This window comes from Manis pentadactyla, chromosome 12, assembly GCF_030020395.1.
Source record: "Manis pentadactyla isolate mManPen7 chromosome 12, mManPen7.hap1, whole genome shotgun sequence".
Lineage (NCBI taxonomy): Eukaryota > Metazoa > Chordata > Mammalia > Pholidota > Manidae > Manis > Manis pentadactyla.
Genome location: NC_080030.1, coordinates 13,677,508 through 13,690,414, shown reverse-complemented (window position 1 = coordinate 13,690,414; position 12,907 = coordinate 13,677,508). Strand labels below are relative to the sequence as shown.

The 12,907-nt window shown below is 55.1% G+C and overlaps 2 protein-coding genes across 4 annotated transcripts; one reads left to right on the top strand and one right to left on the bottom strand.

Moving 5' to 3' along the window:
- The first annotated feature begins 2,322 nt into the window (after positions 1 to 2,322).
- On the top strand, positions 2,323 to 6,186 carry MPV17L2 (MPV17 mitochondrial inner membrane protein like 2). Of its 3 annotated transcripts, none has more exons than XM_057489429.1 (5): positions 2,323 to 3,716; positions 4,266 to 4,432; positions 5,117 to 5,193; positions 5,303 to 5,431; positions 5,616 to 6,186. In XM_057489429.1, exons 1-5 carry the CDS (start codon positions 3,565 to 3,567, stop codon positions 5,640 to 5,642), a joined length of 552 nt encoding a protein of 183 aa, XP_057345412.1. In that variant the 5' UTR covers positions 2,323 to 3,564; the 3' UTR covers positions 5,643 to 6,186. The 3 variants fall into 3 exon arrangements, with proteins under 3 accessions (XP_057345412.1, XP_036759011.2, XP_057345411.1); XM_036903116.2 differs by having other exon boundaries at positions 2,751 to 3,716; positions 4,262 to 4,432; XM_057489428.1 differs by having other exon boundaries at positions 2,752 to 3,716; positions 4,262 to 4,432; positions 5,672 to 6,186.
- A 50-nt stretch (positions 6,187 to 6,236) lies between these two features.
- RAB3A (RAB3A, member RAS oncogene family) lies at positions 6,237 to 11,147 on the bottom strand. The gene is made up of 5 exons (XM_036903099.2): positions 10,983 to 11,147; positions 9,656 to 9,883; positions 8,492 to 8,610; positions 7,794 to 7,918; positions 6,237 to 7,067 (listed from the first exon to the last, which is right to left on the bottom strand). The coding sequence occupies exons 2-5, from the start codon at positions 9,881 to 9,883 to the stop codon at positions 6,877 to 6,879; spliced, it is 663 nt and encodes a 220-aa protein (XP_036758994.1). The 5' UTR covers positions 10,983 to 11,147; the 3' UTR covers positions 6,237 to 6,876.
- Positions 11,148 to 12,907: the final 1,760 nt, after the last annotated feature.

Genomic DNA, 12,907 nt, shown 5'->3' with positions numbered 1-12,907 from the left:
CTGATTCCTGGCACTGGGCTAGTTTTCGTCCGCTTCGCTGACCCCCTGGAATCCCTCTCGGCTGATGTGAGTTGCCCTGTCGCAGGGCTGAAGTTGGGTGAACGTTAGCACACACCGCGTCCCCTCGGCCCCCAAACACCGCTGCACCAAACTGCTCGCGGGGCCTCCCGCTCGACCACCCGCTCTGCACGCCGGGCGCGCGGAGAGGAGACCGCTTCCCGCTTCCCTCGCTAGAGGGCAGACGGGGCCCGTGCAAAGCCCTCCCGGCGCCCGACCGCCGCGCGCCCGGCCGCCGCTCCCGCGCTCCGGTCGGGCTCCCGGGCTGGGCTCGGCGGCGAGGCGCTAGGAAAAGGCCGCGCCAGCGAGCGGCGCGCGACCGGAACCCCCGGAGGGCGCGGGCCGGGGCCGCTCCCCCTGCGTGCAGGCTGCGGGCGCCCGCGTGGGGCTCGGCGCGCAGGTGAGGCCGGCGCCTCGGAGGGCGGACGCCGGGGTGCAGGGCCGAGCTCCGGGAGCGCAGGGCGCAGCGGGCGAGGGAGAGGCGACGGCCGCGGAGGAGAATGGCGGGGCCCCGGCCGCGCCGCGCCCTCGCCGCCCGCCGGGAGCGCGGGCCTCTGGCGGGAGCCCCGGCCCTTCCTGCCCTTCCCCTTGCCTGTGTTTTGCGCTCGGTCCTCTCGCCCGACAGGCGCTCGCTGTACGCGGACGGCTCCCGACGAAGGCGACGCGCGACCGGTCTGGGTCGAGGCTGGAGTCGGGTGTGGGAAAAATTTGTCCCTCGAGGCGGACAGCGAGCGGCCGCGCTGCGGGCGGCGGCGTCTCCAGCCGCATGAGGGCAGCGGCGCGGGGCCGGGCACCTGCGCCCGGCGCTCTCGGGCTGGTACCGCCGCGCAGAGCGGTCCTCGGGGCCCGCCGCCGCCGCTCCGCTCCTTCCCTCTGCGCGAGCCCCGACCTCCTACAAGTTCTGGGGAGCTCCTCGCTGGCTCTGTTTCAACCGCCCCCCAGCCACCCACCTCCCGCCCGCAGGTATGGGCAATGTCTTGCCAAAGGGTTGCAGCCCCGGGCAAGTTCGCTATGGATTCAGTGTGACCATTCAGTAGAATGTTCCTGAGGTGAAAGGTTTATATCCAACTTTATTTCCACGGTGGCAGGTCAGTCACTAGAATCCCATCCACTCAGAGCGAGTCTGCATGAAGCAAGCCGGTCTCTGCCTCTGGGCCTGTCTACCTATGCAGCCATCTTAGTCTCTGTCCTCAGCCCTGCCACCACTCCAGCCTCTGCTCTCTTGCAGCCTTGTAGCCGTGCCACGGTGTCTCCCAGAGCACTGGGCGGAGCTCTTTATATAGAGTCAATAACAACATATTGCCCACACGTGGGTAGTGAGCCGGCTGATTAGGGCCAGTGAAGGAACCTTCACTTTATCAACAGGCAAGCTCAGAAAGAAGGAGGCACGCTTAAGGGTTTGGGGTCTGGGGTTTTATAGGGCCGTTTTGGATAAGGGTCAGCATAAGGCATGATGTATACAGGTTATTCATAATTCCGTTGAAGTTTTGTCTTAAGAATAGGGTGACTATGTTAGTTGGAGACTTCAGCATTTTTTCTCCACATAGATTATTTAGACTTCTGAGGTCTGTCTCCTGCCATGGTTACAAAGTTACTAGATTAGGGGCTGGAGGAAGAGGAAAAAAACAGCATATAGGTTAAGTTAAAGAATAAGCTGGATCTTTTTGCAGGCTAAATAGATTTTACAACTGACATGATCTAATTGATACAATGAAGACATGGGCTGCCATCGGATACTTTTCTTTATCTGGGGAGTATGCAGACATTCATTTCAAGTTACTCCTGGCCTTGGGAACTTCAGCTGATTAACTGATTAACTCTGAGAGCCATTTCTGGCTCCCTAGTTTTATCTGGTTAGTTCTGAGTCCTTTTAAGTGGGCTTTACTGACCTTATTCTCTCTCCACCCCGCTCCTATCTATTTTCCTGCCTAACATGATTAATTTGACTTTTAGCCATTTTGGAGGTTTCCCACCAAGATTATGTAAAATCTGGTGCCTGGAATACCAGCTGTGGTACTGACAGCAATAGGAAGTGCTGAAGGATAATTTTTCCAAAAGAAAAGGTAAAATCATGACACTCGTACAGATATAAAAATGAGCACATGTGAAAAATCACTTTTAACTCATTATTAAGGAGGAGAACTGGTCAGGTGTTAAAACCATTTCAAAAGAAATTCAAACAACAGAAAATTAGGACAATGAATATAAAAACTGGTGCCAAAAATTAGGAGTGTCTCTCCACTAGACAGTTCATTTGCATGTCTTGTAGGCAAGAATTATTTTTTGCTGTTATCAGTTATAACTACAGAGTTTATAAAATATCACCCATAGATTCAAAATCGGAATATCCTGAAGGTTGTCCTCTAACAAACAGCAAAAATATTTTTTGGAAAGGGCCATAATAGTAAATAGTTTAGTCTTTTTTCCAACTACTCATCTAAGTTAAGAGAGCGGGCAATACAGAAGCAGATGGGCAGCGCTCTGTTCCAATATAGATTTATGTGTTCAGAAATTTGAATTTCATATAATTTTTACATCACAGAATATTACTTTGATTTTTTCCTAACCATTTAAAAAAATATATAAGACACATTCTTAGCTTGTGGGCCTCACAAAAACAGGCAGTAACAGAATTTGGCCCGCGTGCAGTAGTTTGCGACTCCTTGCTCCTGTGGGTTTCCGTTTGCATAGGTTTCCATTGAAACTCACCTTTTCCCTACAGGAACACAGGAGGTTAAATGGGGATATAGTTGTGCAGCAACTCGGCGGGTGGAGTTGCAGGTGATGTGTCCGGAACAATGCCTAACGTTTTAACTGTTGTTATCCTGGAATTGAGGTCATATGCCCAGTTGAAGTCAGGACTAAGGTCAATGTCTGGACCTGACTTCAAAAAATAGGCTGCGCGCGCAAGAGAACTATATCCCACGCCACATAGTCGTTGCGGGATTAGACTTCCGTCCCGGTAGCGCTCCTGGACGCAGGTCAGAGCCCTTAGGAATTCTGGGAGAACCTGGAAATTTGGAGGACAGCTAGACGGGAGAGGCAGTAACTGTCTGTGATTGGCCATCTTAACATGGGAGGCGGGATGACAGGCAGTGATTTGCTAGCGTAGTGCTGGGCTGCAATTGGCCAATACAATATTGGGCCTGTAGTATGGCGACGGTTACCCATAGACTGGCACAGAAAGGGGCAGGGAAACAAGGAAAGTGAGTAATTGGCAAGCGAGGAGTGGCGCGACACTTATTTGTGATTGGTCCGTAAGGCGCGGAAGAAAGTGTGTCTTCGTTCAGCAATTGGACCTGGAATGAAATAACGGTTTTTTATTGGCTAATAACTCTCGGGACGGGGAAAGTGGAGCGTCGAGCGGTCAGTGATTGGCCAGTAAGATTGCCGTCGCTCGCGAAGACATGCTATCGGCGAGGACTGCAAGGGGCTGGCATTCCGGGCGCCGGTTCCTGGAACCGTGCGGGCGATGGCTTCCGGCTGTTGGCGCCGGCTACGCGGCCTATGGGCCGCCGGGCAACCGCTGTTCCAAGGTCGTGCGCTGCTTGTCACCAACACGCTGAGCTGCGGCGCTCTCATGGCGGCCGGAGACGGCGCGCGCCAGTCTTGGGAGAGGCGCGCCCGGCCCGGCCAGAAGTTCAACCTGCGGCGCTCAGGTGAGGAAGCCGGCGCTGCTGGTCCTGACCCCGGGGATCTTTGACTCCGACCTCCGACTTCGGAGACCCCTGACCGGTGGCCTTAATTCTCTTGACTTCGGCGTGCACTCTAGACCGTGACAGCCCACCCCAGGGTCTCCATCCCCTACTACCCTCGTAACCCCTGGTCTCCGCCCCCCCTCCTACCCCTGGGTCTCTGTCCCCTTCACTCTGGGTCTCCAGCCCCTTACATACCAGGGGGTTCTGGCCATCCCCACCCATGGTGTCTTGTCCCCGCCTGGGACTGTGCCCTGGCCCCACATTCCAACTCATTATGCCTGTTTCTTCCTCTGGAAATTGGGGCAATGGTAGAATACCCTAGCAGGGTGGTGGGGGGATGAGGCGAAAAAATAGGAGAGGAGTCACTGGAATGGCGCCTGACGGTGGAGCATGTAATGGAAGAATGCACGAGTGGACTCTGGGAGGTTGTCAGGTTTACCAGGAAGGGGGTGGATGGGGGGCTTGCTGGTCTGAGGTGGCCCTCCTGACTCTCTGACTGCCCTCAGCTAGCATGTTTGCGGTGGGCTGCAGCATGGGCCCCTTCCTGCACTACTGGTACCTCTGGCTGGACCACCTGCTCCCCACATCTGGCCTCCGTAGTCTCCCAAACGTTCTCAGGAAGGTCCTCATCGACCAGCTGGTGGCCTCTCCCATGCTGGGGGTCTGGTACTTCTTAGGTAAGGAGCCCCTTGAATTTGGGTTTTGCCTCTCATAGGTCGGGAGGGGCAGAGCCACTTTTGTGTTAAGAAGGATGCCGAGGCACATTTCTGATGTGTGCCACTGGGACTGGGGACCGGGCCCCGGTGGTGACAGGACAGACCCAGTGGGGGCAGGTACATGAATAGTTCTAAGTAGGGACGAGGATAGTGTCTGATTGGGTACGCCTGGGGCAGTGGTTGGGAGGATTCCCAAAGGAGAGGGCATTCAGCTGAGACTTGAAGAGGAGCCAGCAGGCAGGAGGAACCACCCGTGCAAAGGTCCTGAGGCTGAAGGAAAAGTTGACGAAGATAGGGTTCATGGGGTGCAGTCACCCCAGCCTTTGACTCTGTGAATGGTCACCCATTCCCCACTCCCCAGGCTCAATATCTTCATCTGTGAGGGAAATAAATCACACCCTTGGGACATCCTGAAAGGATGACTACATCCTTCAGGGCACGTGTTTACTTATAACCTCTCCCCCTCCTGGGACTCACTTGTTCTGCATTGTTACCCACGCCAGCCATTCAACTGTGGCATACAGTAGGGCTTTTACATGTCCTGGTTACTCTGCCTGGAACAGTCCCTTAGGGAACCCACCCTACCCACTGTATCATCCCTACTCCCCAGCTTCTGACGTGCCCATTTCTCGGTTTCCTTCCCAGGTCTTGGCTGCCTGGAGGGCCAGACCATGGGCGAGAGCTGCCAGGAGCTGAGGAACAAGTTCTGGGAACTCTACAAGGTAGGCGTGCCCGCCCACCCCCTATTCCCTGCCCCTTGTCTTTACCTCTCCACCTCAGGCCACTCCCCCTCAATGCCCGCCCCTCACCACGTTCCGCCCCTCCCTGCAGGCCGACTGGTGCGTGTGGCCAGCTGCGCAGCTGGTGAACTTCCTCTTCGTTCCTCCCCAGTTCCGAGTCGCCTACGTCAACGGCCTGACGCTGGGGTGGGATACGTACCTCTCCTACCTGAAGTACCGGGTGAGAGTGGTGGGCGGACCGGGCACCCCATGACAGCCTGATCCCCAGGGTGGGCAGGCAGGGACCTGATCACCAAGTCCACCTTTGTCTTCTGCCTGCTGCGACCTTGGCCAGGTCCCTGCTGCGTCAGTCTAATAAGTCTGACCCCAGCCCAAAGGTAAGTAGAAGAGTGCTCCCCGAACAGGAACCCAGAGAGATAAACGGCATGTGACCAGGCCCTCTTGTGTGGACAAATCCCAGGCTCCCTGACCCCTCCCAAGCTGCGTGGCCCTGGACAACCTGCAGACTGAGCTGCGCCACCTGCCGACCAGATGACAGACAGGACAAGACTGACCGCCGGCTGACCACCAGCTTAGGCAGGAAGGGAAACAAGTTCCTGCAGCTCCGGAGAAGAGTCCTGCCTAGTCCTGATACCTGGGCGTAGACTGCCTCTTCTAAGCCCACTACTGGGTCTCAGTTTCCCCATCTGCAACACAACCATGAAGATGGACAGTCATCTCCCATCCCTTCTCACTGGCGGCTTCATTGACTGGTGAGGGAGATGGCCTATCCTCTGCAACCGGCTCCAACCACATGTCCCAACCCCTCAACGCTATTGTGGACTGGGCTCTGGGCCCAAGGAGGGGTGGGGGGAACATTGCCTGTCCCCTCAGAGCAAGGCCCAGCCTGGAGTCAGTCCCCCAGAATCTGTCACTTTAGACAGGGTCTCAGGTCTCATCTTAGGTGGAAATTCTAATAAATTCTGTTGCTGAAAATCTTGTGGACCACTGAAGTCAATGCTGGCCAGCAGGCGCTCAGAGGGACATGGCCTTGTCCATTCACTTTATTGGGTGTGTGTAGTGTTGTCATGACATCTCCTGGGGGACAGGGGGCACGTTTGACACTCAGGTCTGGTGTAGGGGGGTGTCCCAGGGTGGTGATACCTACAGTAGCCCCCCACCACCTCCAAAAAGTAAAATGTTGGGGGTGAGGAGCCAGGCAGGCTGTTACCCGGTTCTGACCCACCCCTTGGTCCATGCTAAGACCCCCTCAGTAGCCTCTGCCTGCCATCCCACAGCCATGGTGTATAGCAGGCCTGGCTACCTCCTATCAGCTGATCAGCATGCCCTGGGGTATCATCTGGCCCCCTCTTCAAAGCTGATAACTTGCTGAATCTTAAAAAAGGTGGGGTCTCAAGAGGAAGGTGAGCTGTGAGTTCACAGGGCCACAACACACGCCACAGCAGATCAGGGACAGAGTTGTATGTATAGGGCAGGGCAGGGCATGGGGTGGTGGGGGGCGCCCAAGCCCCTGGGGGACATCTCCAATAAATAAATAAAATAGCTACGATAATAAATAAGGATGACTGGCTAAGTGGGGGCAGGAGTCTTGTGCCCACTGTGGGTGGGGACTGGGTCAGGCCCAGGGGATGGGCAGGGGGGTGGGGCCAGGATGGGCGGCAGCTCTCAGCAAGCACAGTCCTGGTGTGGGGGTGCCTGCTGGTCAGTCAGCTGTGGGCCCTGCTTGGCGCCCGTGACTGCGGGGTCGGCTGTGTCCAAAGACTCGGACATCTTCTCACAGATGACATCCACCAGGCGCTCAAAGGTTTGCTTGACATTAATATTGTCCTTGGCGCTTGCCTCAAAGAACTCAAACCCTGTGGTTGGGGGAGGGAGGGTGAGGACCTTGGTACACCCTATCCCCACCCTGCTCCTAGAGATCCTTCTCTGAGGGCAGGGACCACCAGGAAATTCCCAAAAGCCAACCGCACTTTAAAGGCACTGACAAGTCCTGCAGGGAAGCCACAGTGGCTTGGGTCAGTCCTATATTTCTGCCCTAGGAAGAGTCCTGACTCCTTGGCACATGGTTCAGGCTGGCCCTGCACAATCGGCCACATTTCTCCAAGTGACCCTCCCATTCCAGCCATGTAAAATTATTTGCCAAAACACAGTAGATCTCTCTTGCCTCTGTCTTTTGCCTAAGCTGTTTCCTCTGCCCAAAAGACCACCCTTTCTTCAAGCACCATATCCAAAGACGTCGAGGATTACCTGCACTAGGCTGCCCCTGTGCTCTTCTTCAGTCCATGTCCCTCCTATCCCCTCAAACTGAAGGCCTCTTGGGAACCAGTACCCAGCACAAGGCTGGGCAGTTAGAGTGTGAGAATGCATCAGTAAATTCCTATATAGTGAACTCCTATGCATCCATCAAGATCTACCTCAAATGGCTCCCAAATCAAGGCCAGTTTGTAGAAACTGAGAACTGCCTGGATTTGAATCCAGGCTCCACCCTGGCTTTGCTGTGAGACTTTGGGTATGTCCACTCCCTTTAGGACCTCAGTGTCTCTTTCCCAGCCTGTAGGTGTACAGCCCTGACGGGCACTCACCAAGGTGGTCGGCCAGCTGCCGACCACGTTCCGATGACACAACCCGCTCATCTTCCATGTCACACTTGTTCCCCACCAGGAGCACCTGGGCATTGTCCCACGAGTAGGTCTTGATCTGGGTCGACCTAGAGGAGGAGGTGGCAACAGGGGTTGAAGGATCCCTCATCTCCCTTTCACTTACCCCATTCCGTTCCCCCATTATTCCTTGAAACAGGCAGGCTTGGTCCCTCCTGGCCTTTGTCCTGCCAGTAACACACTCCTCTGTGGGTGTCTGCTCCATCAGTTAGTTCCCTGATCTTGGAAAATCCCTCTTTCAAGCAGCTCCTCCCACCCTTCCCAGATACCCACCCCCAGAGAAAAAATTTCTCCCTCCTCAACAATTCAGAAATTTTCTTACTCCTGGGCAGCAAATGTAAATTTTGTATCCTTTCACCCATGTAAATTGTCAAATTTTTTTATCCCCCTCAAGATTTTTTTTCTATATTTACAGTTTCATTTTCCACCTGAAATCCCTTTTTCCCATTATTTTGAAACAGTGCCACTGCGATTACAGATTAATGATTATAGGTTAGCAGCAGGCCTGGGACCCCAATATTGTTATGTATGTTTCTGCTGGGGAGACCAGGGCTCTTTTGTCATCACCTGCACCTCAAGCCTGGCTCTGTGGACAGTCTGAAAGGGGGTAGGGGTATGCTCACCAGTCCTGCACGGCGTTGAAGGACTCCTCATTGGTGATATCATACATGAGGATGAAGCCCATGGCTCCCCGGTAGTAGGCTGTGGTAATGGTCCGGTACCGCTCTTGTCCTGCTGTGTCCTGAGGAAGAAGAGACCAGGGATCAGAGAGGACCCACACATAAGCTCCTCAGAGTGGAAATGAGCTCTGAGATGGTCCAGTCCAGCCCCCTTGAGGCCCAGAAGCACTGAGGGTCAGGGAGAGAGAGCTGATGACCTACATGGAGAACATGGTGCCCAAAGATCCTTTGGAGTCTGATACCTGACAAATCGTCCCCACACCCTGGCTAGGCAGTGCGGATACAGCAGTTAACAAAATGGACAAAAATCACTGCCCTTGTGAAGCTGACGGCCCAGTGAAAGAAACAGATAATGAACACATAAAAAAGAAGAAAATGTATCATGTCATAGGGCGATAAGGACTGAGAAGAAAAATTAAGCTGGACAAGGATGGACAGTGTGGGCTGGGGTGTGCTTTAAAAAGCTGAGGGAAGTGAGGGAGGGAGCCACGTGGGGACCAGCGGAAGGACAATCTGGGGAGAGGGCACCACCCGAGCAAAGGCCATGAAGTGGGACTGTGCCTGGTGCCTCACTGAGGAACAGCGAGGAGGCTGAGGCGGAGATGGAGGGAGACAGACCAGGGCAGAGGTATCAGCAGGGATGGCCCTGGCCAGGTCTCCTAGGCTAGAGTACATCTCTGACTTGGTATTTAACAGGTGCCTCAGGCCTCCATGGCATCGAGGGAGACAGCCAGTAGACTCAAGGGAAGGTGGCTGCTCCTGTCCCAGGTTGTGAGGTTGCAGGCCAAGATGCAACTGAAACCTCATACAGGCTCACACAGAAGAACTTGAAGATGGGGAAACTGAGGCACCAAACCAAGTGCTGAGGATAGCAGGCACAGGAGAGGACCCAGCATTTGTTCTTTCCTCACCCTTCGAGAGCACTGATCAGGCGCCCATGGAAAGACAGGGACACCCTGTTCTGTACCTGTAGCCCCCAGTACACAGTAGGCACCCAGTAAATGCCCAGTGTGTGAATGAGTGAATCCAGACAGGAAAGACAGGCAAAGCTGGGGCTGCTTTTCTGGGGAGGGAGAGTGATAGAACTGGGAGCCCAGCTTGACCCACCCAGATCTGCAGCTTGATCCTCTTGTCATTGCGGTAGATGGTCTTGACCTTGAAGTCGATGCCCACAGTGCTGACAAAGGCCGGCGTGAAGGAGTCGTCTGCATAGCGGAAGAGAAAAGACGTCTTGCCCACGCTGCTGTTGCCAATGATGAGGATTTTGAACATGTAGTCGAAGTTCTGGTCAGAGGATTCTTTCTGTCCATAGCGCGAGTCTGTGGCAGATGCCATCTGGGGGTGCAGGGCATAGGGAACGTGAGGGGTCTTCCCTCCATCCGCAACAGCCTGAGCCTCGGGAACAGGATGGGGGGGCTGCAGATCTCCACAGAGGGACTAGTGATCAGAGATTACCCTTATCCCATCAGGATCCCCAGTACTAATGGGAGGGTCCACGGCAGAGGCTGGAACGTGACCTTGAAAGGCCCTAGGTTTCAGAGGAGCACACAGCAACCACGGTGGGGACACCTCTACAGCCCCCTCCAGATGGCCTGAGACCCAGGTGGGGCTGTAACCCTAAACCCTATGGCCGCGCGGGGGTGACTATGACGGGCCCCGCCCCCCATCAATCATTTATGTTCCTTAGAACGGAGCCGCACTGGTACACGGCACGTGCACACGCTTGTACAGTCCAGCAGGGACGCGAGCTCAGGCTGAGCCAGCTCCATCACGTGACGGGGAAGGGCGTACACACAGCAGGGCACGCACTTGTACACGAGTGTGCACATGAGGGTAGAACACAGTGCACAGGGCAGAGACGCAGACGCCCGCCTGCACACAGGCATGCATACACAAATGCGGAAACCCACCCGTGTGCACAGCGCGCTCCACCCATGCAGGCGTGTACATGACACCCATATGGGCACGAATCCTCGTGCACTTAGCACACAGATGTACACTCACAGTCCACGCGTCTCCCTTCACATGCATGCAGCATGCACATTTTTGGGTTGGGACCCTCACGGGGTCACAGGAGCATATCCTGGTACCCAAGCAGGGGTACACACACCCTCCCGCACAGAAGGACGCGCACACACGTGTGCACACCAAGCGCACGCGCACGCACGGAGCCTCCTGCGCGCACTGCTTCCCGCAAGGCACTCGCTTCCCCTCCCCCTCCGCCGCAGAGCCAGGGGTGAGGGTGGCGGGTGGGAGTGAGGATCGGGCAGGTAGGGGAGCCGGGGCCCTGTTCCCCCGCAGGATCGCAACCGCCGCATCCTTCCCCGCTTTTTAGCCCCGCCAACCTCGTCCCCCACGACCGCCAGACCATCAGTCAAATGAAGGTTATGTAGGTGCTCCGAGCGGGAGCGAACCAGGCCTCCCGGGAGCTCACCTTGCCCTGCACTGATGCGATGGAGATCCTAGGGGCGACGACTTTTTCTGGCAGGGGCAGCGACGGGCCCCGTGAGCTGATGTGGGGCTGCGCGGCAGCTACAGCGGCGGCGGCTGCTCAGGACCCTGCAGTCCGCTGTGACGTCCTGCAAAGAGTGGGGCGGGGCCTCACATGCAGATGAGGCCGCCGAGCCATCCTGGGCGGAGCCGCGCATGGAGATGCAGTTCACTGACGCATGCCAAGCCAGGAGGGGCGGGGCTCATTCCCAGATTAACGCGCAATTGGGGCGGGGCTAACCGAGCACCCAATAGCGGGTGGGGGCGGTGCGAGATCGCTCGCTGGTTCTACCTCGTCTGTGTTCGGGAGGTGGGACTAGTGGCGCCCTCTCACTGGCTTAAGAACGCGAGTGACGGGATTAGTAGCCAATCAGAGATCATCACTTCCTCCTATCCAATGGTGGCTGCCGAGATTGAAAGGCTGAGGTTGAGGCCTTGGCCTAGCCCGGGTCTTCAGGGGGCGTTCCCTTCCCGGCCCCGCCCACCTAGCCGGAGATCTGGCATACCCCCCAGTTTAGTCTTGGCTACTGTGACCTCTCGTTGACTGACACTTGCTGCCAATTTCAGAAAAAGGGGAACAGGAGTTTTAGGGATGCTCCATGCCCCCTATTTATGGAGTTCAAAATAAGTATAAGTGAAGTAAAAGCGGAAATAGGGGTCAAGGAAGACATCGTCCAATTTCTCAGGTTTAAGACTTCTAAGAAAGTCCGGGCTGGTAGCTGTTCCACCTGTTCCTGAGATGAAAAAAAAAGAAGAAATAGGAATCAAAAAAGTCACCCCTGCCCATCAACTCTAGAAAGGAAAGGAGGGGCTGACGTACACTCTGGGAACCATTCCCCTCCCTGCGCCCCCTTTTCCAGAGAAAAATTCGAAGAAAAGGCAGACGTAGGACAGAGAAACGGCCTGTACCCTAAACCTCCAAAACCTGCGGTAAAAGACCTGGGGAAAGGGAGGGCCCGAGCTGGGGACAAAGACCATATAATAAAAACGCAGGACTGGGAGATACTTTACCCTTCCCTGGTTCCTAGTCAGAAGACACGGACAGAGACACCCTACACACACACTTCCATCTTTGGGAAAAAAAGAGTCAAAGAGACTGGAGACTCTCGGAGGTTGATATTCCCCATCCGTTATTCTCCTAAATCTTGAGCGGAGCTGGAGAACGAGATGCCGGCCCTCAGTCTGGTCCGTGCCCCTCCAACTCCGGTCCCCAGACCCGACAAGGAGCGTGTGGCCCCAGGAGACTCCTGATAGCCCCTGATTGCTCCCCAGGAGGTGGGGAAGGCGGGGCTCGTCCTGATTATAGAAAGCTCGCCAGCTGCAGAGGCGCGAAGGAACCAGAATAACTTCGCGCCTCCAGCCGCTCCCCACCCCCAGCCCCCTGAAGGTGCAGAATGTCCCTCCCACTCGGCTTGCATTGGAGAAATCTATTTTTTCTAAGAGTAATGTTTTTGTCCCTCTCCCAGACTCGGGCTAAAAAAAAGAAATCACGAACCCAGGGTGTGGAATTGGAAAAATTCAGGAAAACGTAAATAAAAAAAAATCCACGCACAGTCTCTCCCCACTGAGAGACCTGCAGTCAAGTCCCGGTTCTGGGTGGGGTCCCAGGCACTGCTTGTCCAGGCTCCAGTGGAGGTGGATATGTGGCCGCTGGTTTCCAAATGTATGTTTTGGGCTTTGTATGTGAGTGACTCTCAGAAATATCTCTTTTTTGATTCCTGTTTTTTCTTCAAGAGAAAGAAAGCACATTCCCACAATGTGCACCAGATTTTTTGCATAGAGGAATTTGTATTTTAAAGTGAAAATAATGCAACGTCTTTAGTGTTACAAATTAGCATTTGGCTCTGGAATTAGTGATGGTCGAATGGG

Bases quoted from the DNA above. Each gene is read 5' to 3' on its own strand.
- MPV17L2 (XM_036903116.2), top strand. From the start codon at position 3,530: ATGGCTTCCGGCTGTTGGCGCCGGCTACGCGGCCTATGGGCCGCCGGG. The intron at 3,717-4,261 runs GTGAGGAAGCCG...GACTGCCCTCAG, and splicing joins GTTCAACCTGCGGCGCTCAG to CTAGCATGTTTGCGGTGGGC. The intron at 5,194-5,302 runs GTAGGCGTGCCC...CCCTCCCTGCAG, and splicing joins AGTTCTGGGAACTCTACAAG to GCCGACTGGTGCGTGTGGCC.
- RAB3A (XM_036903099.2), bottom strand. From the start codon at position 9,883: ATGGCATCTGCCACAGACTCGCGCTATGGACAGAAAGAATCCTCTGAC. The intron at 8,611-9,655 runs GTGGGTCAAGCT...CTTCTTCCTCAG, and splicing joins GGATCAAGCTGCAGATCTGG to GACACAGCAGGACAAGAGCG. The intron at 7,919-8,491 runs GTGAGCATACCC...CTCCTCCTCTAG, and splicing joins TTCAACGCCGTGCAGGACTG to GTCGACCCAGATCAAGACCT.